The sequence below is a fragment of the Schistocerca piceifrons genome, chromosome 5 (genome assembly GCF_021461385.2).
Source record: "Schistocerca piceifrons isolate TAMUIC-IGC-003096 chromosome 5, iqSchPice1.1, whole genome shotgun sequence".
Classification (NCBI taxonomy): Eukaryota; Metazoa; Arthropoda; class Insecta; order Orthoptera; family Acrididae; genus Schistocerca; species Schistocerca piceifrons.
Genome location: NC_060142.1, coordinates 695920780 through 695945755, shown reverse-complemented (window position 1 = coordinate 695945755; position 24976 = coordinate 695920780). Strand labels below are relative to the sequence as shown.

The following is a 24976-nucleotide window of genomic DNA, read 5'->3' as shown; positions in this document are numbered from 1 at the left end:
GTTAACAAAATAGTATTGAAGCTGTGTAATGTAATGGTGTATCATACAAAAAAAATCAGTCTATCAAATTATGTACACTTTAACCAGTTCCTTTATTTCACATATTCTCTTTACAGATATCTCTGAAATTGTAGCCTAACAGTGTTTGTGTGCATCAAATGTGTGTAATTCCTCAATGCAACTTAGCCTTGATCTCCAGACATAACAGTTAGTAATTAAAAAACCAAAAGAGCCCATTAGTCCACTCTCTTAGTGCAGCAGAATAATAATTATCTGTATTTACACAATCTCAACAGCAATCTTCAGTGCAAACTCTGCACTGATCAGGTCTCGGACTCTGAGACAATTATGTTGGGCAATATGATACTGTTAAAAACTTTTAACTGCCTCTATCATGTAGCATCACATTTGCATTAAACAAAACAACAAATTAAACCAAAATTAAATTTTTGTGTAGCTTTTTTTCCATGTGTGATAACACTTCGATTTTCATACCTCTCGTCATGAAAAAGTCGTGTAATTTCAGTTTTCATACTGATCTTTTGTCTCAAATGTACACAACTATTTATGGTCTATTTTGTGAAGCTTTCACCAGTGCAGCTTGGACAAACATTCATAAATGAATAAAAAACAATATTTCTTGCTTGTGGAATCATAATTTTCATCTTCCAGGGGCAAAAGAGTTAATAGATTCATAAGGTGGACAAAGGTGTACAGAAGGATGGTGAAAATTCTGCAGAAAGAGGCATTGGAGGGATTGGGAGGTCAGAGATAGTGCATCACTAAATGTTGTGTACTACAGTTCAAAGAAGGTAGAAGGGCAGAAAAAGGCTGAGGGGGAGCTAACATGGGTGGAGTCATAGTTAGCACAATAAAAGGATATGTGGGAGTGTACATTACAATCTCTGGAGATAGCTGAAACAGGCCCTTGTTACATAGCAGGTGCTCAGATTTCAAGAGTCATGCTATATAACAAACTCAGCAACTGGGTACTAAATTCTAATAAGCTGTACAGCTTTTTCCAAGCCTGGAAGGACAGTTCACAGCTTATGAGGTGTGATCAGAATGTAATGGGATATAATAAACAAGTCCCAGCTTATCTGAAATTTGTAATGCGTCACTAATTCAAGGCATTTTTCCAGAGAGATTGAAGTATGCCATTGTTAAACCCCTCTGTAATAAAGGTGAAAGGAGAGATGTCAATAACCACTGACCTGTTTCAGTACAGACGTCATTTTCCAAAGTTTTCGAGAAAATAATCCCACCTGACGAGAGAGGTTCCACATCGCACCCCTTCAGATTCAGTGGTAAGATGGCCCTGTGGATACCCTGTCAAAAACTGAACACAGATCAAGCATGAAAACGGGATGAAGGTGTACTGGGCAATGAAAAATAGAAACAGTGAATGATCCAAGAGCTGTGTATGAAACACCCCCCCCCCCCCCAACACACACACACACACACACACAATTATGAACTGTGCAGCTCATCATTGAAACATTTGTTCTCTTTCTGTAGTTTTGGTAGGTTTCATACTATACATTGATTATAGAATATGAGTCGTGTAGTAAGAATACATTTCCGTCACAAGTAAATGTGATGAACAGTGTGAGCAGTCGAGATACCAGATAGATGTCTCACAGAAATGAAAACAACAAATAAACGGGTGTGAACTATGTTACAACAAATGAATTCAAGAGTCAAGACTTTCAAAACGGAATGCAACATCAAAAATGTTAAAAACGTACGTTTTGACAGAGCACAGAGAAACTGTGTTATTGTAAAACTGTTGTATTCATTTGTTGCGGCTTATGTGACAAACTATTATGTTTTCATCATTTCGTTGGAAGTGTTCACATTCACAGAGACACCCAAATCAGGCAAGGAGGTATCTCCAACACCAGGTGTACAAGTTAGGGGCATGATGCATCAGACATGTTTTCTGGTGGACAATTCGGATGACTTCTCGCCTTGTCATAAAATGTTTGTGGTTCCCATTTGAAAGTCACTTCCTTTCGTTTGCTAATAAAGTAGTTGTGCAGGATCAAATTTGATTATAGGTCCCTTCCTTACAACTCGCTGTTGCAAACGGACGTTACACCATGACACAAAAACAAATCTGAATACAGTGCACAGCAAAGAAGAAAAAAACATGAAGGAGTTTGGACTACAGCTTGTCTGCTTTGCAGTCCAACACCATGACCACTTATCCACAACACCATTGCTCTTCTTTCCTACTCTATGTTGCGCTTCTTGTGCTTGAACTGTTCACTTTTTGGCTTTTTTCACAGTTCAGTACAATTTCTTTCTGTTTTTACACTTGATCTCTGTTCAGTTTTTGGCAGGGTGTCCACTGCACCCTCTTACCACCAAAACTGCAGGGGGTATGATGGGGAGTTTCCCTTGTGAGTATCAATAATATCCCCAATAAATCACAGTTTTGATTTTAGAAGAGTAGCTCAGCTGAAAATGCCATTTACATGTTTCCTCATCAAATTTTATGAGAATTAAATAACAAAATAGCATATGGCAGATATGCTGGACTCACCTCTGCCAAAATCAGCAGAATTCTCTTGAAACACAACATCAGAAGCATATTTTGCCTACCCACTAAAATTGGGGCAATGCTGGGGAATGTAAAGGTGCTGCGGAAGCCAGGTATTTACAACATGCAGTGCCAGTGTGGGATGTCACACGTCGACTATACCACCAGGACAGTAGATGTTAGGTGTAAAGAACACCAGAGGCACACAAGACTTAGACAGCCAACCAAATCGTCAGTAGCAGAGCATTGCCTAGAACTCAGTCACTCAATGAACTACAATGACACAAAGATTGTGACAGACCACGAGATATTGTAACAGTGTCATAAAAGAATCTATTGAGACCAGTCATGGAGAATCTCGTCAGCTGTGACACTGGATGCCAGCTAATTGCTGCCTGGAATCCAGCACTTGAGCTGTTTAAAACCCAGTGGTGGCAACATCAAGATTCCATGAAAAATACAAATGGGAGTGGAGACTAAGAAAACAATACTTGGACAGAGCACCAGACAAAGCAGTCCAGACCATAGGTGATATGTCACAAAACATGCCTAACAGTAGCAGATGTAGGACTCGGAACCTGACTGTTCTCACAGAGGAGACAAAAGCGTGTGGAATGCCTGATGAAAAGTGCAACACAGAATGCCTGCTCCAACAGGGATAGGCTTCACACACAACGCCCAAGACGACCGGAGGATGGCCAAGGCAGCTGCAGTTGGAGGACAGAATGCTGGGTGCAGTGCGGATGTGAAACAGAGCATCAGACAACAGGTATGATACCAGAGGATGGACAGAGTAAGTGTGGATGGCGATTGGAGCACCATCAGCAAGAACGGACAGCCAGAGCTGCCCCTGGTGGGTGTGGACGGTAAACAGAGTGCCTGACGTAGTGAGGACCAAAAGCAGGGTGCAGTCACACCATTGAAATATTGTGCGAGAACAATGTGAACAGTCGGCAGAAGACTTGCTTATTCAGCATGTCAATAAGTTTATTACTTAATTAAATAACTATATAAGGTAATGTTAATATGATCAGCAGAACTTCATAGCCTCTTTAGGAAATTCTTCATGTACAGACACTTAATTGTAAGTTTTAATGTTAACAAATTTGTACACATTTCGATTTTACAGTATGTGATGTATCTGGAACTATGATTTGTGATAGAGCTAAGTGCACAGAGATATGGAGATTAAAATCTGTTAAACATTAATATTGGCTAGACTATGCCAGTTTCACAGGCGAAATACCCACAGACTTCAAGAAGAATATAATAATTCCAATCCCAAAGAAAGCAGGTGTTGACAGATGTGAAAATTACCGAATTATCAGTTTAATAAGTCACAGCTGCAAAATACTAATGCGAATTCTTTACAGACGAATGGAAAAACTGGTAGAAGCGGACCTTGGGGAAGATCAGTTTGGATTCCGTAGAAATGTTGGAACACGTGAGGCAATACTAACCTTACAACCTATCTTAGAAGAAAGATTAAGAAAAGGCAAACCTACGTTTCTAGCATTTGTAGACTTAGAGAAAGTTTTTGACAACGTTAACTGGAATACTCTCTTTCAAATTCTGAAGGTGGCAGGGGTAAAATACAGGGAGCGAAAGGCTATTTACAATTTGTACAGAAACCAGATGGCAGTTTAAGAGTCCAGGGGCATGAAAGGGAAGTAGTGGTTGGGAAGGCAGTGAGACAGGGTTGTAGCCTCTCCCCGATGTTATTCAATCTGTATATTGAGCAAGCAGTAAAGGAAACAAAAGAAAAATTCGGAGTAGGTATTAAAATTCATGGAGAAGAAGTAAAAACTTTGAGGTTCGCCGATGACATTGTAATTCTGTCAGAGACAGCAAAGGACTTGGAAGAGCAGTTAAACGGAATGGACAGTGTCTTGAAAGGAGGATATAAGATGAACATCAACAAAAGCAAAACGAGGATAATGGAATGTAGTCAAATTAAATCGGGTGATGCTGAGGGGATTAGATTAGGAAATGAGACACTTTAAGTAGTAAAGGAGTTTTGCTATTTAGGGAGTAAAATAACTGATGATGGTCGAAGTAGAGAGGATATAAAATGTAGACTGGCAATGGCAAGGAAAGCGTTTCTGAAGAAGAGAAATGTGTTAACATCGAGTATAGATTTAAGTGTCAGGAAGTCGTTTCTGAAAGTATTTGTATGGAGTGTAGCCATGTATGGAAGTGAAACATGGACGATAAATAGTGTGGACGAGAAGAGAATAGAAGCTTTCGAAATGTGGTGCTACAGAAGAATGCTGAAGATAAGGTGGGTAGATCACGTAACTAATGAGGAGGTATTGAATAGGATTGGGGAGAAGAGAAGTTTGTGGCACAACTTGACTAGAAGAAGGGATCGGTTGGTAGGACATGTTTTGAGGCATCAAGGGATCACAAATTTAGCATTGGAGGGCAGCGTGGAGGGTAAAAATCGTAGAGGGTAAAAATCGTAGAGGGAGACCAAGAGATGAATACACTAAGCAGATTCAGAAGGATGTAGGTTGCAGTAGGTACTGGGAGATGAAGAAGCTTGCACAGGATAGAGTAGCATGGAGAGCTGCATCAAACCAGTCTCAGGACTGAAGACCACACAACAACACATGCTAGTTTCAGAAAAAAAGGAAAAACTGCACACACATGTTGAACATAACATTGAAAAACTTCAGCAGCTTGGTTGTGCAGTGTAGGGTATTGCTCATGAGGTATCATTTTATATTGGACAAACAGCTCATTGAACTGGATGCTACACTGTGTGTCTTCATTTGTGCAAGGTCTTGGAGTAGCTTTGATAAGTGTTTCAGTTACTGAAATAGAATTAATCATGTCTGGTCTACAGTTTACTGCCTTGAGTGTAGGAATAATTGCATGGTTTTTTCATAGGTTTAATTTTTTCTTTAGAAACATCAGCTTCGTCTGCCATATGTTATGTAGTGGTTCTGCCCTTACATTGAGAGAGAAATAGTGGTGTAGATCATAAAAGTGAAGTCAGCAGTCCAACAAAGATACAGATCCACATGCCCTCTTTTTCACTCCTCATCAGGTATGTTGTGACATCTTTCTGCAAATTAAGAAACCTCTTCAGGACTTGTCTGCAAGTTAACCACCTAACTTTGGAGTGATATAGAACATCAGCATATATGTCTCATTCCAACAGTGGAAAATCCAGGATGGAATGTAACAATATTATGAAAAGGATAGTTGCTACTCACCATATGTCGGAGATGCTGAGTCGCAGATAAGCACAACTAAAAGACTATCACAAAATGAACTTTCGGCTAACAAGGCCTTTTGTCGAAAATAGACACACACACACACACACACACACACACACACACACACACACACACACACACACACACACACACAAGTGCAAGCACGCACGCTCGCGAGAACAGTCTCTTCACAGTTTGAGCTGCCAGAGACTGTGAGTGAGTGAGTGCGTGCGTGTGCATGTGTGTGTATGTGCGCGCACGGGGTGTCCATTTTTGACACACGCCTTGTTGGCCGAAATCTCATTTTGTGACGGTCATCTGTGACTCAGCATCTCTGCTATAAGTTGAGTAGCAACTAGCCTTTCCATAATACTGATATCTCAGTATGTGTACCAAATGTAGTTCACGGGCAACCACCTCCATTATATCAATTATTTTAATGGACAAGCAAATTCTTTATTCAGATGATAATTTTCAGATTGCTGATTACAGTGATTTGTTTAGTATTTCTGGGAAATGTATGGATTAAAAGTAGCAGCCATTTGAACTTATCATAACAGCATGTAATGGTATCTTTGATTGAGCTAGTTAGTGGTTTTTGAAGTATTGAGACATGCTATTACAAAGCTTGACTTTAGACTTCATATTAACACATTTTAATTTTCAGGAACAAAATTTTCAAGAAACTAATTAACATAAAAGATAACGAGTAGTGAAATTCAGATGCACCCAATGTTACTTTTGCTTTTTGAGCCATTATACCTTTGTAAGTTCCAAGTGTGACATTATACTTTGGTTGCCCTGGACTGAATGAAACCCGTCACTAATCAGTTACACTTCTAATAAGTTTGCTTATATTATCATAATTTCAAATATGGCAACTGTACTTCCCTAGGTAATTCCCAGCGTTGACACACACAATATTACTGTAACCATTCATAACTTACTAACTAGCTACTCATAATGTAAACTAAATTATTGCCTGAACCTACTGCTCCTCAGCTGTAGAGAACTTCAACCATAACTGTTTCATAAACGTATATTTTCCAAAATCCAAAAATATTCGTTCACAAGTCTTTAGATAACCCACCCCACCCAAAAATTTTTAGTATATGGCTAGCCATTACCGTTCTAGCTTTTATGTAATGAGCCTGCGTACCACACTCATCACACTAACATCTCTGCATCAGTATCAACAGCCATGTAGTAAAGTTGGTGTCTCCATTCGATGCGAGTTTATACTCATTTGGATCAAGTCACGCAGTGAAAAGCATAAAACTCCATCTGTCATCATGGTATGAATAACTTTTTAATAGATTTCGGCGTACACTACATATACATGATATGGATAAATAGACTCAAAATTGTGTGCGTGTGTGTCAGTCATTCAGTATGTATCTCAATCACTGAAGTCTCTTGAACCAAAGCCATAATTTCTGAACTTCTCAATTTTTACTTGATTATTCCAAAAAATTGAGAACTCCCTGTTGATTATTCCTGTCAAAATTTCACATATTTGTTTCATTTATCGAAACTGGTTAGTTACCAATATACTTGTTTTAAAGCATTGTTACTTGGTATCATTCAAAGAGAAACATATACACATAAGTTTTTACTTCATGAATCGGTTAATCAATATATTTCACGAAAAATAGTATGTGATTATCTGTTACAGATAATGTATTACGTGTAGTACTATGGGTTACGTATACTACTTCAGTGTTGTTACAGATCATATAGGCATATTATCACAACAAAAACCAGTCAGAGTTGCAATTTTGATCTTTCTTTCTTTTTTCTTGATTAATTTCGGACTATGACCCATGCAGATCATCCAGATAACAAAATGGTATTTCCAAAAATTCCTGCTTTGTCTTCTCTTACAAAAAATGATTCTAATAAATACCTCTCTACAGCAATAAAGTCACATAATTAACGAACATTTATGTCTCCTTACAAACAGACAAAAGCTTATGTACTATATTTTAGTGTTCCAGGTGAGGATACTATTTTACTTTAAAACCACTTACTTTTCTCCAATCTAGCATGAAAGTATCTATTTATAAATATGTCCCTGCATGAAAATTATTAAGGATCGCATAACAAGTTATTTGGCTTTTTTTTACTTTGACTTGGTCAATATGGCAATATATTTTTTATAGCAATGGCACATTACTACAGCAAATGGATTTTACTTTTGTTTTAATTTAAACACATAACTTTAAATTTAGCCTCAGACATTTATATGAATGATACTGTGTGTATTGTTGCTCTGCATTTTTTTCACCTACTGTTGCTGTATAACTTTCATATTGTTTAATGCATTCTGAATTTTACAAATCATTGAACTGGAAAAGATTTTGTAATTATTTACAAATATTTCATCAGTATAAAATCCAAAACTGTATAAGACATTTGTCATGAGTTTGGTAGACAGAGCATATACTTCCATCCTCTTATTGGGGTATAGAAAATAGTGGATGATGATTTTTTTTCCTTGCAATCTAAGAACGGGACAGATAAAGAAAGGAGTGATTAAAGAATGGAAAAATGAAATCTACCCACAGAACTCACCTAGTACTGTGTTCATGGAAGTTCAGTGAGCCCTCTACCTGTTCATGGATTCTCAGTGACTCAGACCCCCTGCTCCTCCATCTAGTTTTGCTGTTTTAAGTGAAATCGAATATTTAATTTTTGAAACATTTGGCAGCCCATTGCAAGTAAGTACAAAATCTTTGAACATTACAAGTTTTCAAACAACACGTCATTGAGCATCGTATTCACATTGAAAATTATCTCCTGCACATTTACGTTAGAAACAGCTTTCTTCAAACAGTTCACTTCATTGCCAACTTCAAAAATTTTGGACATAGCTCTACTGGTAGGTTAACAAAGCCTTATTTATGTTGCCAGTCATTCCAGATGTTTCATTCCTTGCTGGAATATCCTTCATCTCAACTTTACTAATTGCATTTCATTTATTTTACACAATTTTTACTTTCCTCAATAATAATGCCATCGGCTTTGCCAACAGTTTTATTTAATACAGGTATACATGTTGTTTCAACTTGTACAGAGGTAAGAGCATCTGCATCAACAGTTTTCTGAACTATCCTCAGATTCTGAACATCAGAGGTATCTTTTCACTCAGTTAGGGGAGTCATATCATAATTATTGATATTAAAACAGGTTTGATCTACCTCTGCAACTTCAAGATGGCCAGAATTAACATCAACTTCCATCTTTTTACTACAGTTGTTTTTCATTTAAATTCCTTCGTATATCATGTCATTTTCAGAAGCATCTCATTTCGAAGCCAAAGTTTTGCCATATTTTTGTAACTTTTTTCTAAACTAAAGTTTACTGAATTGATCTTTTTGCCCAAATTATTAATGTTGATACTAACTGCACTAACTTCTTTGTTAGTTTTGTGCAGTTTTAAATCTAGATTACCAATGTCACTTTTATTTTCCTTTTTGAGATCACTATTATTTGTGTCCATCCCTACCTTTAACTACCCATAAGCTGTTCTAATAGTGATGTAATGTTATCAACCGCACACGTTTCTTTTACCTCTTGACTACTTCATATAACACCTGTTTAATATTAATTTCCTCCTCCACTTCAGAACTATCGTCTTATTTAAGATTTTAGTATCTAATGGGTGAAGCTCCTAACATTTCATTATTGGATGAAGTTCATCCATACTCTGCAGCAATTTACTTTTAGATTAATGAATGTAAACATGATAGGACAAGCACCGGAGATGAAGCACGCTCCAGCTGTCTAATTGTGGTCACCACAAAGGAAACCATGGACAAAATCCATGGTATGATAATGGAAGACCATTGAATAAAAGTTCGGGAGATGACTGAATGAGTGCATAGTATCCTGCATGGAGAATTGGCTGTGAAGAAACTGTGTGCAAAGTGGGTGCCGCAATTGCTTACAGTTGACCAAAAGTGCATCCGGCACAACATTTCAGCATAATTGCAGTCTACAAGACTTTTTGTGCCGATTTGTGACTGTTGATGAAACCTGGATCCATCATTACACACCAGAATCAAAATGACAGTCAACCAATGGACAAAGGCTGGTGAAAGTGTAACGAAAAAGGCAAGGACCATTTTGTCATCTTCTGGTAAGGTGATGGCCACTGTTCTTCGGGATTCCCAAGGAATAATCCTCACTGATTACTTGGAAAAAAAGCAGAACCATAACTGAACCCTAATATACTTCATTGTTGGATTTTTTGAAACTTGCGTTGGCTGAAAAAGACCAAGGTTGGCACGCAAAAAAAGTGCTCTGTCATCAAGATAGTGCACCATCCCAAAAATCAGCAATAACAATAGCGAAAGTGTGTGAATGGGGCTTTCAGTTGGTTCCTCATCCACCCTATTTACAAGACTTAGTTCTAGGTAACATCTTCCTGTTCCCTGACTTGAAGCTTTGGCTTGCTAGGAAGAAATTTTCATCAAATGAGGAAGTGATAGGCAGTCAGTGAGTATTTTGCAGAGTTTGACAGAACCTATTTTTCCAATGGAATGAGAAAGTCGGAGAATCGCTGGACTTAGTGTATATCCCTCAAAGGAGACACTGTGAAGAAGTAATGAGAGTTATTTGCGAAACACACATTTTTTTCTTGCCTTTTCACCAGGATAAACCAACCTCAAATTTACAAGTACAGTTGCTGTATTTTAAATAATGATAATTTATGCATAATTGATTAATGATGTCTGTCATTCAATCATGGGCAATTAGTGTGTATTGTCAAAAGTGGGAATTAAACAGGTCTAATGGCTCAAAAAGCAAAAGTAATATTGGGCATGTCTGAATTTTGATACTTATTATCTTTTAAGTTGACTAGTTTCCTTAAAATTGAAATATGGTACTGTGAAGTCAGAAGCTATAGCTTTCTAATGATATGTGTCTATATCCCCAAAACAACTTTTTCTCACTCAAAATCTACAATTGCATGCCATTATGATAATTTCAGTTCTTCATTAATTTTAATCACAGTGGTTCACAGTGAAACTAAACCAACATACTCAAAAGTATCATCTGAATAATGCATTTGCATGTAATAGGGCCTGAATAAAATATTGATTAATTTGGGCATTCACTACATACACATGATATGGATCAACAGACTCAAAATGAAAAATGAGGAACAGCAGGGGGAAGATTTCAAGTGTGCTGTGTTTCTCGATGTTAACTAGGAAACTGCTTGGCATGTGATCAGGGACTGTCTTAGTGTAGCAGCATCCAGCTGTAATCGTATTTTTCCTCCTACTCCTCAGCTCCATTCACTGCTGCACTCAGAGTGCTATGCGGGACTGCAGCCTGAGCACTCGCACCCACGCAGTGCTATTTGTCCAGGGTTTGCTCTACAATATCTATTGCCCCAAGAGACTTTTTTTTATCTTCCAGCAGCATAACCAGCCTGTCTTATCGGTGCAATTTCCTTGAGTTGCCTTCCACATCTGATTCCTTAATCATGCCCTCACTGGTTCCTTCCATGGTCCATTACAAACTTGCCAATATCTGTTTGTAATGAAATAATGGGCACTTCGTGTAGTTTGAAGTGCTACTCTGTCACCATATTCTTGTGTGTGCTGTGTAAATGTCAGTCACAATTGATATCGCTGTTTAATTCCCGGGTGCATTTTTCGCTTTCTCGATTTTTCTGCAGTGTGAGTTAGACTTAAGAGAAATCTCATGTGTCTTACAGATATACAATGAAGAAATCCCCCCTCGAAAAAAATATGACTGTCCAAACTGCAATAGGCAATTTCCAAGGTTGGATCATTTAGAACTTCATGTGGAAACTTGTCTTAACCTGACAAACTGAGGTAAGAAACATTATGATAAATTTGTATGCAACAGACAGAAAAACATTCAAATGAGAGAAACCTGAACTTGTTATTCAAATTTTATTTTAGCAGTACAGATCATATTGTTCTGGTGTACTCGCTACAAAATTTCAAGTTATCATCTTGATGCATTTAAAATAATTTGTTTGGATCTCATATGAGAAATGGTTAATTATGCATTGTTGTGAAAATATTGTTATACAAAGAAAAGATATTTGATGAAAGGTGTGGTCTAGCTGGTGGCACGTGGCATTTAGAATTGAGAGATTGTTTAGCTTGTTGTGGAGGATAAATTGTAATCTATGTTTACAGATTATAGGCATGGTCCAGAGTACTTTTTCTTAGTTTTTGTAACTCATGCTATACTGTTTCATGTACTAAAAGTAATTATAACTGTGAAATTTTTATTTACCATTAGAAATTTTTATTTACCATTAGAACAGTATCTGAAATAAGTGACAGTTCATCACGAAAAGTAGTCTACTTCACATATTTTCATACGCTTATGTTGTATGGTATTATTTTTTGGGGTAATTCTTCTGATTCATAAAGGGTATTTTTGGCTCAAAAAAGGGCTGTTCGAGCTATATGTGGTGTAAGTTCGAGAACCTCTTGTCGGCCCCCTATTCAATAGTTTAGGAATTCTGACATTGCCCTCACAGTATATATTTTCTTTAATGTCTTTTGTTGTTAGCAATATTAGCTTATTCCCAAGAGTTAGCAGCTTTCACTCAGTTAATACTAGGCAGAAATCAAATCTGCATGTGGAATGCACTTCCTTGACTCTTGTCCAGAAAGGAGTGTAGTATTCTGCTGCATCCATTTTCAGTAAGCTAAAACAAGAACTCAAAAATCTTAGCAGTAGCCCAAACACTTTTAAATCTAAACTGAAGAGTTTCCTCATGGCTCACTCCTATTCTGTCGAGGAGCTCCTGGAAGAGCTGAAAAATTAAGCAAATTCCAGTGTTACATTGTTGATTTTCTTTATTTAAACTTACGACTTGTTGCCTGAATACGTTTCTTATATTTCATTTTATCTGTTTCTACTAACGTGTTATAATTTCATGTATTGACTTGTTCCATGACCATGGAGACTTCTCCTTAATTTGGTCCCACGGAACAATAAATAAATATATAAAAAAAAAGGAAGTATCTACCTATAGTAGTGCATTAGACAACATTGACGCTGTCACTTATTAGTATGGCCAGTGAAGTGAGAATGGTTTGTTAAAAAGAGACATTTTGTTCATTGTAAAGTAGGCAGGAGATTGACAACTCAAACTCCCACTCATTTGTAAAGAGCTCTTAAATTTTGTTTCTCACATAGCACATGTAAGTAAACAATAAAATCTGCTGGTAAAATACACACACACACACACACACACACACACACACACACACACACACACACACACACAGAGAGAGAGAGAGAGAGAGAGAGAGAGAGAGAGAGAGAGAGAGAGAGAGAGAGTGTGTTAAAGCTAAATATGTGACTGACCCCTTTTACAGACCAAGTAAGCTGTAAATAAACACTGCCGTTTGACAAAGAAACTGTACTATTATACAAGTGCACTACAAATAAATAACATCTTCAAGACATTTTTCTTCAGAATAAATTGATGAGTTGTGTACAATATTAACTGATAAAGTATATACACTTGTGTAGAGTGCCACACTTACGGGCTTCCAACTAACTTACGAATTTTGCCCATATTCTATATTGCTTTACCACCATCAAACCCGTCTTGGAATGTTTGGCCCTAGACAAACTGTGGGCAGTGGTAAACGTAATATCTACTAATGGACTCGCCCAGCAATGCAGCACATGAACCTGTGCATTCATTTCAGCACACACACCATCTGAAACTCCCACTATAAATCCAGTGCTCCTGAACTTTGAATTTGGGCCATTTTTCTGCCTCTTATCTTTTCCTTACAGCTGGTTCCAGTCATTTGAGTGGAGTTCCAGCTTTCACTTTTTTCTGAATGTTGTGTGTACATTATTGTTGATATTCTTTAATCTTAGGTATTATTGTTAGCTGTCACTTTCAGTTCCTTTCCTCTTCCTTGACCCACTGAGAGAGAGACACACCATTTTCCCGATAAGTGCATAAATTTTATTTTCTTCTGGTATATCAGGCTGCTTCTCCTGAGAGAAACCACCCTAAAGATTCAAAACCTCAAGACTAAGTATTTATTATTTGTGTGTGTGTGTGTGTGTGTGTGTGTGTGTGTGTGTGTGTCAGTGAGAGAGACAGATGTTAATCAAATAATGAATGATTTCACAGAACTAGGCTGGACTTGTAAATTATTTGACAGTTCAGCTGTGTGAGAATTTGTATTATTAAAGTAAAGGAAAGAAGAATTACAGAAATTAAGACAAGATCAGCAAAGAGAAACCAGTGGATGTTGTAGGTGATGTATTGTGAATGGATAAAGAGAGACTTGAAGAGCAGTATTGTTAGGAACTTAATAGGGTTTCAGCTGAAATACACGGAAAGATTTTAAGATAAATACTCACTATATTGTCAAGGAATTGAATGGTAGGCATGTATGTAAATGCAGTTTAGCTTTTGGATAGGGTCTTCTTTCAGAGCAGACACACACACACACACACACACACACACACACACACACACACAGTCAAGAACAAAAGCTAAATGAAAAGTTCCAGGTCTTGTTTTTGTACTTGTCTGCCCTGGATAGTATAAAAGAAAATAATTATCATACACAACTGAAATGAAGATGGAAAAATGATCATTTTTTACACTAATTCACCTCTCATAAGTTTTCTTTGTGTCTTTGTTACCTGCAGAAATTTTGTCTCCAATGGATTCTGTTGTTGTAGCACCTTAACAGTGACCTGTTAATTTGTATGAAGAACTAGTAGTTCCTTAAAAATTGCAGTTCCATGTTCAGCACAACTTCAGTTCTAGTTTGACTACTCCCCTATAATAAGTATGTCAATTCCTTCAGCTTCGTAGGCTGGAAGTTTTTTATTTATTTGACAACATGTTGTACCATTTATTAAGAAATTCTACACTCATAAATTTTTCATACAAACATAACTTCGTTAACTTTGACATACTCACCTTACATGTGAGAATGACTATGTCATTAATAAATTCTTTCTCTCTCTCGCAAACTTTGTATAAGTAGTCAGATATTTCCTGAAACAATATTGGAATGGTTTTTATGCGTGAACAATGAAGTCACTGTTTCTAGAGTGCATACAAAATTACTTCTCTTGAGTTGTTGTTGTTATTTATATTTGAACAAACAACAACACTGTCTGTGGCATTTGTTGCAACATATAGATGGTTGTTTGAGCTGTTGAACATGTTCATCAGCATACTTAATGGTGTTGGGTAGTTTTTGATATCTGCAGCAGTTTGAAATAATTAAAAACCTTCTCTTCCTGTTGAAACATCCTTACACATTATAACAACTCCTAAGAAATTTTTAAATTTATTGGTGAGGCAATAAATGAAGAATTCTGATTAATAAGCATTTGTTTCCTTCGTAGGAAAGACAGGTGAACGACCTGTACCATTGCCCAAAGTGCAACATGAGTTTCTTTGTACTTCAAGCTCTGGAACGGCATGTGGATAGATGTCTGGATCTGCAGATGTTCCCTGAATGAAGTGCCAACAACAGCTAGAAGATAATTAATTAAACATTTATTTTCATGTAACGAAACCTGCTTAAACTGTATGTAGTCTTCTAGTTATGAGAGTGGTTAATACCATTTCCCATATGTACTTGTACAGCGTTCAGAAACAAATTCTATGTATGTTGCATCATAAAAATTTTATAATATATTTGTCTACATAATTATCCTATTTGCAGTTTTCTACCATCTTTAACTTTCTGGGGGACCTTTTTCATTTCTTTATTCTTTCAGTGGCTTTCAGGTAGACTTCAAATTGGTGTTATGTGTTAGCACTCAGTTTCCTTCTGCAGCCCATGTGATACATGTTCAGTTTGTATTTTATTTGATGAAAAACTCTTCATGACATAATGTTCGTACATGGTTTCTGAATATTGTTTGAGGTGCTCCCATAGTTACCACTTCTGTTGTATACTGTGTATGTGTGATTAGTATATATTTTATTATGCAGTTTTGTTCAGTCATTGTCAGATGGTGCATTTGTGACCATTATCTTCTGTTAGTGTATAATTCTTCAGTGGAGATTTAATTCGGAGACAGATCATCAGTGATTTAAAACAAAATAAGTTATTGATATCCCATATATTACTGTAGCCTTTTTATTAACTTCCACAAAAATTTAAAATAACTTTTTAGTTAGCACAGAGAAATGAGGGAAAGCAGTTTTGCCACAATCTACAGCTCGTACAATGTGTTCATACGATCATTTGGAATTTACAGATTCATTACAAACCAAACAAACCCTGGTAACTTTCAATCATTTGCTGCCTTTTTTTTGCTCACCTTTACTGAAAGCAAATTGCTAATAACTTTCATTTTTACATGTGCGATCACTGTTAAAATTTAGCAATCATGCACAGAAAATTGTTTACTTTTTCATTAATATTTCCCTTTAATTTTTGCCAAATTGCACTCGACTGATAAAATTTGGTTCATGACATCACTTATAAGTGTTTTGTTCTAGTTTGCGATAAAGGCAGTGAGTTGCAGTGTGCTTTTCTGATACTGTGATCGTAGTATTAGCAGTCTACTAAGTCAGTTTATGTCCAGGAAAGGGAATTGACTGAGGTTTACTTTGAGAAATCAACTGAGGTTTATTGTGAGTGAAGAGATCCAATAATTTGCCTGTTGTAACTATAATTATTTGCTACAGATACTGTTTTGTTGTATGTAGTCTGCCAGTATGGTTTAATTCACATGAACTAAATTACACAGCTGTGGCTATTTATTTAATACCATCATGGTGCAGTATGGTAGTTTGCATTTTCTTTTTAGGCCAGTGGTTTGATCTTTATCCCACTTGATAATGTTCATACAATGTTTTGCATTTATTGTAATAAACTATTTATAACAACAGTCATAAATTTTCTCTCTGTATATGTTAAATGTTAGGCCAAAACATGAGGCTGCTGTAATATTAAGCAGCATGCCAGTACCTTATTGAAATGAATGTTGAACTTAAGTAATTAACAATAACTCATTTACTGGTATGAGTTACAAAAAGTAAAAATCTGTACACCTAGCAACAGATACCACTTTGCTGTTTTTGGTCACATTTTTCATTGTTACATTAGTTTCTCTACTGATATAAAGTAAATTACATGTTGCATTATATTTCTTGTCACACAACTCATTTTCTGTATGATTACAGGATGTATTCATAAGTATGTTTATTAAATTGCTACTGAGCTTATTTTAGAAACTAGGGTGTAATATTTGACATCTATGGGAGTTCTCAAACTAATTCCATCATTATAAGATTGTTCCTTGCAAAAATTTGTTTCAATTTGAGTTGCCAGTAATGTAAATCTAGGAAAGAAATGAGTTTCTTTTAATGACCAGTTACCATCTCTGATGCTGTTGTATATTTTACAATCACTTATTATTATTATTATTATTATTATTATTATTGTTATTGTTATCATTATTGACTATCCTAGTGCTTCCATTGGTTTCATTAATACTGTTCATATGATGCCTGTATTTTATTAATATTTCAAATTTTATGAGCAGATATGTATATCACAAAACTATTTCATTTTTATTACATTAATAGAAGTCTTTCATCCATTAAAAACATGTTTTAAACTGGAAAGTAACATTTTATACTCGTACCCAACTGTTCTAAGATGTATTAAATCTGTGAGTAAGGAGAATTAGAAATAGATTTCATATTTCAAACATTTTGATTGTTTTAAATTATATATTGATGCATACTTGCCAAACCCAGCTAAGCAGCTGACCAGATATATATATATCTGTGTGTGTGTGTGTGTGTGTGTGTGTGTGTGTGTGTGTGTGTGTGTGTGTGTGCTAAGTGCAAATTTAGAAGTCAGAAACCCAGGAATCATCTGCATTCTTATATTCCCATCTGCTGCTGATCTCTTTTTATTTAAAGGAAGTTTTTGACAGTCATCTGACTGATTATGTAAGGTTTTAATATCAATAAAAACTGAGAGGAACGTGTTCACTGTTATTAAGCAACAAAGTAAATTTGTGTGTGTACAAAATGGCGTAGTGGCTTAGGGGAATTGTTGGAGCTCTATCAGAAAAAATATAACACAGTGGTATGTTGTTGTTGCAGACAGTGACTCTGTAAAGTGTTTCCTTCACATGTAGTTCAGCAGTCACAATAAATTGTTCAAAAGAAGTCATTGCCCACTTCCGACTATGAAATGTTTGTTGAAGTGTGTTATCAGTAAAGTTCAACTTGCATTTCATTCTTGAGTGAGCATCTTGAACTACACTAAAACGTTGTTTGTAGCCATTTGATGCTGTAACATGGTAGGAAAGTTCTGGTAGAATGTAAATAATTTAGGAATGAAGAAGCTTTTAGTCATCAGTATGCACACACAAAAGAGAAAGTAAATTTGCTAGCTTTCAGAATCAATCCATTCATGAGCTATAGTACAAATACACAGATGAAACATTGTACAAATACACAGATAAAATGCACACACAGGTGGACACACAATGCCGTGATTGCAGTTTGATAGATCGACTGGATGGGATGGGGTGCGCAGAGAGAGCACGGTGGAGAGGCAGAAGGCAGGAAGATGTATGGGGAGTGGGAAGTTAGTGGGTTGGAGGGAGACACTTGGTTTGGTGGCTAGGAGTGTGGGTGGCAGGTGTACATGCTAGGAATGTGATGCACAGATGCCAGGGCTGGTGGGCAGGGCAGGGCAGGGTGGCCACAGACTGGGAGTATCTGGAATTACCAGGGAATTTTATGCAACCAGGAAATATCTGGGAATGTTTTTGTGAGTGCCATATATATGTTAAAAAATTACCACAGCATGGTCTTCACAACATAGCATGCCATCTGTGGACTGCAGCTGGAAGCTTACTGCACATCATTGTTTGGGATAATATCGTATTTGTTAAGAACTGTAGTCATGCTTCTGTGTTCTGTTACAGATACTCTGGAAACTTTGAATTGTGAAACATACTACATGTACCTGGGATGAATTGCCTAAAACTTGCTATTGAAGATGTGCGGTTTTCTCAGAATGGATCGGTAGTGAAGGGCTCGTGTTGTTCAGCCAATCAACAGATTGTAGTAATACTTAGGAAGTTTATTTTTTGTGCTAACATACACTTTTTGAATGGAACAATGCCTGTTGACATTAAAAAACTGAAAGTAGGATAAATTAGAACGTCAGTGGTGTTAGCTGCAGCATTCTAGACTGAGCTGTTTATGAGATATATTATGAAAATTTCCCACACAGACTCTTGTACAATACTTGTGGTGTACTAAAGAGCAACACAAGTGCATACAATAGTTATATGGATTCTGACCAGTAACAAGACAGTTGACAGTCACAAGTTGTGTTCAAAATTACCACCAGCAGTGGCAGTACACACTTCCAGTCTGGTATAGAACGACTGCTGCACCCCGTGCTAGTGTTTCAGCAGAGACCTCAACAGGCTGCAGTAACATGTTGTTGCATAGCATCAGGTATAGTTGGTATGTCCTTGTAGACAGCATCTTTCACCTTTCCCCACAGAAAAATGTCTACAGGCATCAAATCCGGAGAACGAGAAGGCCAAGGCACAGGTCCTCTGCGTCCAATTCAACGATGCAACCATCATGTTGGTACCACAGGTTCTGGCTAGTCTGCAGAGGAATTTCTTCAAGCATCTGTGGAAGATAGTTGTTAGGAGGCTGTGATACCTGTGTGCATTCAGTGTCCCGTCTATGAAACAACGGCCGGCCTATGAGCTGATGGTTCACTATCCCACACCACAGGTTTACGCTCCATGGACACTGACGTTTCACCTACCCAAAAGAACAGACACCATGTGTGTGTGTGTGTGTGTGTGTGTGTGTGTGTGTGTGTGTGTGTATATGGCATCCTAGGGTATTTCCTGCTGTTTAAATGTTCGCTGTGTCCTAATGGCATAGTGGTCAGAGCAACTGCCTAGTAAGCAGGAGACCTGGGTTCAAATCTTGTCCAGCACAATTTTTCACCTTCCCCCATTGCTTTCAGTCAATGCCTGCACATAGCCAATGTCTGAGTCCTTTGTGTCTTAATGGCTGCTGGATCAAAAAATGGTGTCTACTCTTTTGGGCATGTGTTTGTCTTTAGGGACATGACCAAAAGAAATGACACTGTGTACGAGTTGACGGCATACCTTCTGTGGTGCTTTTATGCAGCCAAAGCAATTACTTTTGATGCTAGTCCAGTTTTTGTGTAGAAACACGAAACAAAAATATTTATTTAGAATTATTGTTGTTATTTTGTACTCAGTGGAACATTGTGATTAAACACATGAGTTTCCTGTTGTTATTGATAAGTGCAAAAGTTGTTTACGACTTACAAAAACACGTGTTATGTAAGTTTGATGAAATATTGAAGCAATGTTTGATGTATTCTTGTTTTATTATTTCTTATTATTTTACCTTTTCGTTGAAAGCTACTTCAGCCTTTTCTAGCTCTATATGATAAATCTGTATTGTTTTCTTTATTTGTGCGACAACACTCCTTTGTTTCACTTCACAGATCAACAATATTTGCATAAGACATGAATTATGCATTGACAAATTCAGTTTTTCTATAAATACTCTTTATTCTTTGGTAACAGACATTTCTGGATGGTTCACCACTTCTGGTTCTTAGGGGAATCTAGTGAGACACATCTCACATACATAAAGAAATCTATCTATGAAGTAACACCAAATAGATATGCAACACTATGTACGTATGGGAAGTGTGGCTATGATCTTAACTGACCAAAGCTATTAGGAAAACTACCATTGTTACACGTACTTATGGTAGCCAGTGAGGGGGGACATAAAAAAAAAGAAAAAGAGAAATATTAATGGTGCACATTGTGTACTTGTAGTGTTAGGTTGTACCACTGGAGGGCTGTTGTAGGATTTCTCTCGAATCATTCTGCCAGGCGACATTACCCGACAGCGACTAATGTGGTTTCTCTAGCAGCTCTGTGAGTGCGCATACAGAGCAGATGTGACAAGGAAGTAGCTACTTCTTACAAACAATGTACACTATGAAATTTTGTTGTTTTACTCGGCAAGAACGCAGTGGAAATTGTGATGATACAAACTTCTTACGAAGATCATGCTCTTAGTAAAAACTCAAGTGTACAAATGGTTTTCTTGGTTTAAAAAGGGAGAAATGGCCACCAAAGATCAGCCTCATGCTAGTCACCCCTTAATTGCTCGAAGCGAGAGCATCGGCAAAAATCTGTCATGCAGTCAATGGAGGACATCAACCAAATTGAGGACTTATCCAGGGCGTCCTGAGCTCAATTCAGTGCATTTTGACCATTGGTTTTGGGATGCGAAGAGGGGCAGCAAAGTCTGTGCTGAGACTTCTCACTGGAGATCAGACGGATCATCGTGCTCGAGACTGTCATGAAATGAAGGACCATTCAAAGACAACTAAATTATCACAGACGATGATTCATGATGCTGTGGGTATGATCCAGAAAGTAAACAACAGTCGATCCCATGGAAGTCAACTGGATCGTCTCGTCCAGAAAAAAATCGGTATGTGAAATTGAATGTGAAAACATCGATCAGGTTTTTTTGACATCAAAGGTATCATGTGCTCAGAATTTGTCCCTTAAAAACCAGGCAGTAAGCCACCAATTCTATTTGGAGGTTATGAAAAGACTGTGCAGAATTTTGGCATGAAAACGTTCGACTTGGTGGAATTCAGGTGAGCAGTTACTGCATCATGACAACACACCTGTGCACACAGCTCTCAGTATTTGTCAGTTTCAGGCATCAGCAAAGATGACTAACTTGACCCACACACCCTATTAGGCAGATTTAGCATCCTTTGACTTATTCCTGTTCCCAAGAATAAAAAGAGACTTGAAAGGGAAGGGTTTGCCGATGTCGAAGACGTAAATCCAGTGTCACGAAGACGCTAGCGGGTATCAAAGTGGACAAATTGAAAAGATGCTTCTGACACTGGAATGAACATTTTGACAAGTGAAGTAATGCTAATGGAGAGTACTTTGAAGTATATTAAGGCTGTATTTGAAAAACAACAAAGTAAATGATTTCTACAAAGAAATTCCAGTTACTTTTAGGTTCCACTTTGAACAGTAGTGTACAGTTGTTTTGCAACACTACTTATAAGTCAATGTGCTCAGCTGGAAGTGACATATAATCATTTTAGAAAATGTTCATTGATAGTGAAATAGCCAGAAGAATGGAACAGCAGTGAACTAAAATTGTGTACTCAATTCTCTATGGGATTGCTCCCATATAAAGATAGACTGGTGGAATCTATTACTTCTCATAATTGTTTTGTTATAGGATTTGATATGTCATTCGTTGAAGTTTGTCAAGAACCTCAGATGGATATAAGTTCACAATTCTGGAACAATTTTTTTTTTTTTTGGGCGGGTGGGGGGGGGGGGGGGGGGGTGAAATGAAGTTTGTAAATGATGATTAACATTTACTTTTCTTCATTGTTCATTGTTGATATGCTTCTGTTGTTCAAGGCAATGCTTCTACCTCTTACGTGCCTTAATAAAATTTTACAAATCTCAATGGATAGATCAAATATTATCATAAATTTTTCAGAGATCTGACATCTGAGCTGCAGTCTACTAAAGAAATCAATGCTCCAATGTTACTTGATTTGTGCAGTTGTGCTTTCCTTATTATGCATGGTACATTTAAATGTGGATCTGAAGCAACTAATTGAATATTGTCAATTGTTAAGGTCAACTTATTATCTGTTTGAGGATGTACTAGCTTGTTGCACTCAGTTAACAGAATATTCAGGATCAAATATTTATCTTCAAAAGTTTTGTGCAGTCAGTTGGGTAGAAAATGAAAGTGTTGCTGCTCGGGCTATTGAAGTTATTTGGAATATTAAAAAACGGTGGCAGGTTTACAGCATGCTAATAAACTGAGTAGCACCAGCTTCAAGATTGTAACTGGGGCTCTTTCAGATTCTTTTCAGTAGAATTCTGTCTGTCATTAGCAGCTGAGTCACAACTATTCCTAAAAGAATATCAAATGAATGTTCCTGTGGCACCATATCTGCATAGCTCTGTAGTAACAGTTATTCAAAATATAATGTGAAGATGTGTCAAAACAGATGTACTGAAGTGTGTTGACTCCTTATTAAGTATAGACTTAAGTGATAAAAACAATCAAATAGACTTAGGATTTGGTATTTTTTTTTTTTTTTTTTTTTTTTTTTTTTTTTTTTTTACAGTTTAGAAAAGTTGCTGCAACTGCTTTCATGTTTTTATCCCAAAGTCAGACGTTGGAGATTGAAAAGTCTCCTCACTATTCTGAATGAAAATAATTGAATCATTGGTATTGCAGCTGATGAAATTACTGTAGATTTCAGCAATTTATGTTCTCAACCTTCAGCACAACTACTCCTCAAAAATTATTCACAGGCTAACTAACATTTAGATAATTTTTAGAATGAATTATTTCTTACACACACCAATCCACAACTGTTAAAGATAGTTACAATTTCATTTCGTAGCAGTGCATGGTCTTTCACTCAATTCTGAATGCTTAGTTGAGAATATGAAAAATGAGACTTTAACTGCTCAAAGATTAATATGTGAATCTGTCATAAATGAAACAAATGAAGATGTTGCAAATCCTGATGTTCCAAAATCATTAATTCAGTCTTACCGGAACTCGCGTTCAGAATTATCAGAAGAATTTGAATGTCAAAAAAAAGAAGCTGCAATAACTGAATTTAGAAGATTTGAAAAGAAAACATGGAAGGGAGGGGGGGGTGCTAGCTCATACTAAGCTTATTTCGTTGGTATTCATTTTAAATTTTATACATCTTATAAGATTTTTAAATTACTTATATATTATCAACATTAAGACCTTCTCTCACATCTCACCTCATCCTCCTCAAACCAACACACCACTTTGTTGGATGTTGACTCCTACCTCTCTGATTGCTCTGTTCATATCAAGTGTACTAACCATCAACAGTACTTACATTTTAACAGCTATCATCCATTCCACACCAAGAAAATACCATATAGCCTGGCCACCTATTGATGTCATATCTGCAGTGATGAGAATTCCCTTGCCCAATGTGCTGAAGGTCTCATGAGGGCTTGTACAGACAGACACTACCTCACAAACCTGTTCTGCAAACAGATTTACTGGACCTAACACTCACACGCCTCATCACCCTGTTTCACTCCCTGCTCCAATGGCAGCTTCCCTTTCATGTCCTTCAGCTCTTATGACTACAGTCTGGTTTCTGTAAAAGTTGTAAATAACCTTTTGTTCCCTATATTTTATCCCTGATACCTACAAAATTTCAAGTAGTGTAGTTCAGTCAACATTGTCAAAATCTTTCTCTAAATCTGCAAATGCTATTAACATAGGATTTCCTTTCCTTAACGTATCTCCTAGGATAAATTGTAGGGTCACTATTGCTTTGCATGTTCCCACATTTCTCCAGAACCCTAACTGATCTTCCCCAAGGTCAGCTTCTACCTGTTTTCTCTTTCTTCTGTGTATGATTCATGTCAATATTTTGCAACTTGACTTATTGATGTGATGGTTCAATAGTATTCACACCTCTCAGCACTTACCTTCTTTGGAACTGGAATGATTATATTCGTCCTGAAGTCTGAGGGTATTTCACTTGTCTCATATATCTTGCACACGAGGTAGTATAGTTTTGTCATGCCTGACTCTTGAAATCATCTCAATGATTCTTAAGAGAATGTTGTCTACTCCAGGGGACCTGTTTTCAGCATAATGTCTTACAGTGCTATGTCAAATTCTTCTTGCAGGGTGACATTTCCAGTCTCATCTTCACCTACTTCTCTTTTCTTTCTATAGTATTGTTCTCAAGTTTGTTTCCCAAATATAGACCCTCTATATATTACTTCCACCTTTCCTTTCTTGCTTAGTACTTGCTTGCCATCTGAGTTATTGATATTTATACAGCTGTTTCTGTATTCTCCAAAGGTCTCTCTAATTTTCCTACGCTTGACATTTGTCTTTCCCCTAGGTATGCAAGCTTTTACAGCCTAGTATTTGGCCTGTAGCCATCCTTGTGTAACCATTTTCGATTTTCCTTCAGTCTCATTTTTTAGATGTCTGTATTTCCTTTCACCTTCTGTTTCCTGCATTTTATATTTTCTCCTTTCATCACTTAAATTCCACATTTCCTGTGTT

General features: G+C 36.9%; 1 protein-coding gene across 3 annotated transcripts in view; it reads left to right on the top strand.

Annotated features, from left to right (window-relative positions):
• The window catches only part of LOC124799295 (optineurin), a 142117-nt gene extending 124710 nt beyond the window's left edge, over positions 1-17407 (top strand). For 2 of the 3 annotated variants that reach the window (XM_047262879.1, XM_047262878.1), the window contains 2 exons: positions 11501-11621; positions 15169-15306. In XM_047262879.1, coding sequence (XP_047118835.1) covers positions 11501-11620 — 120 coding nt within the window. In that variant the 3' untranslated portion in view covers position 11621; positions 15169-15306. Of the gene's footprint in view, positions 1-11500; positions 11622-15168 lie in introns of all 3 variants that reach the window. The other variant, XM_047262881.1, reaches the window with a different exon arrangement.
• The last annotated feature ends 7569 nt before the right edge of the window (positions 17408-24976 follow it).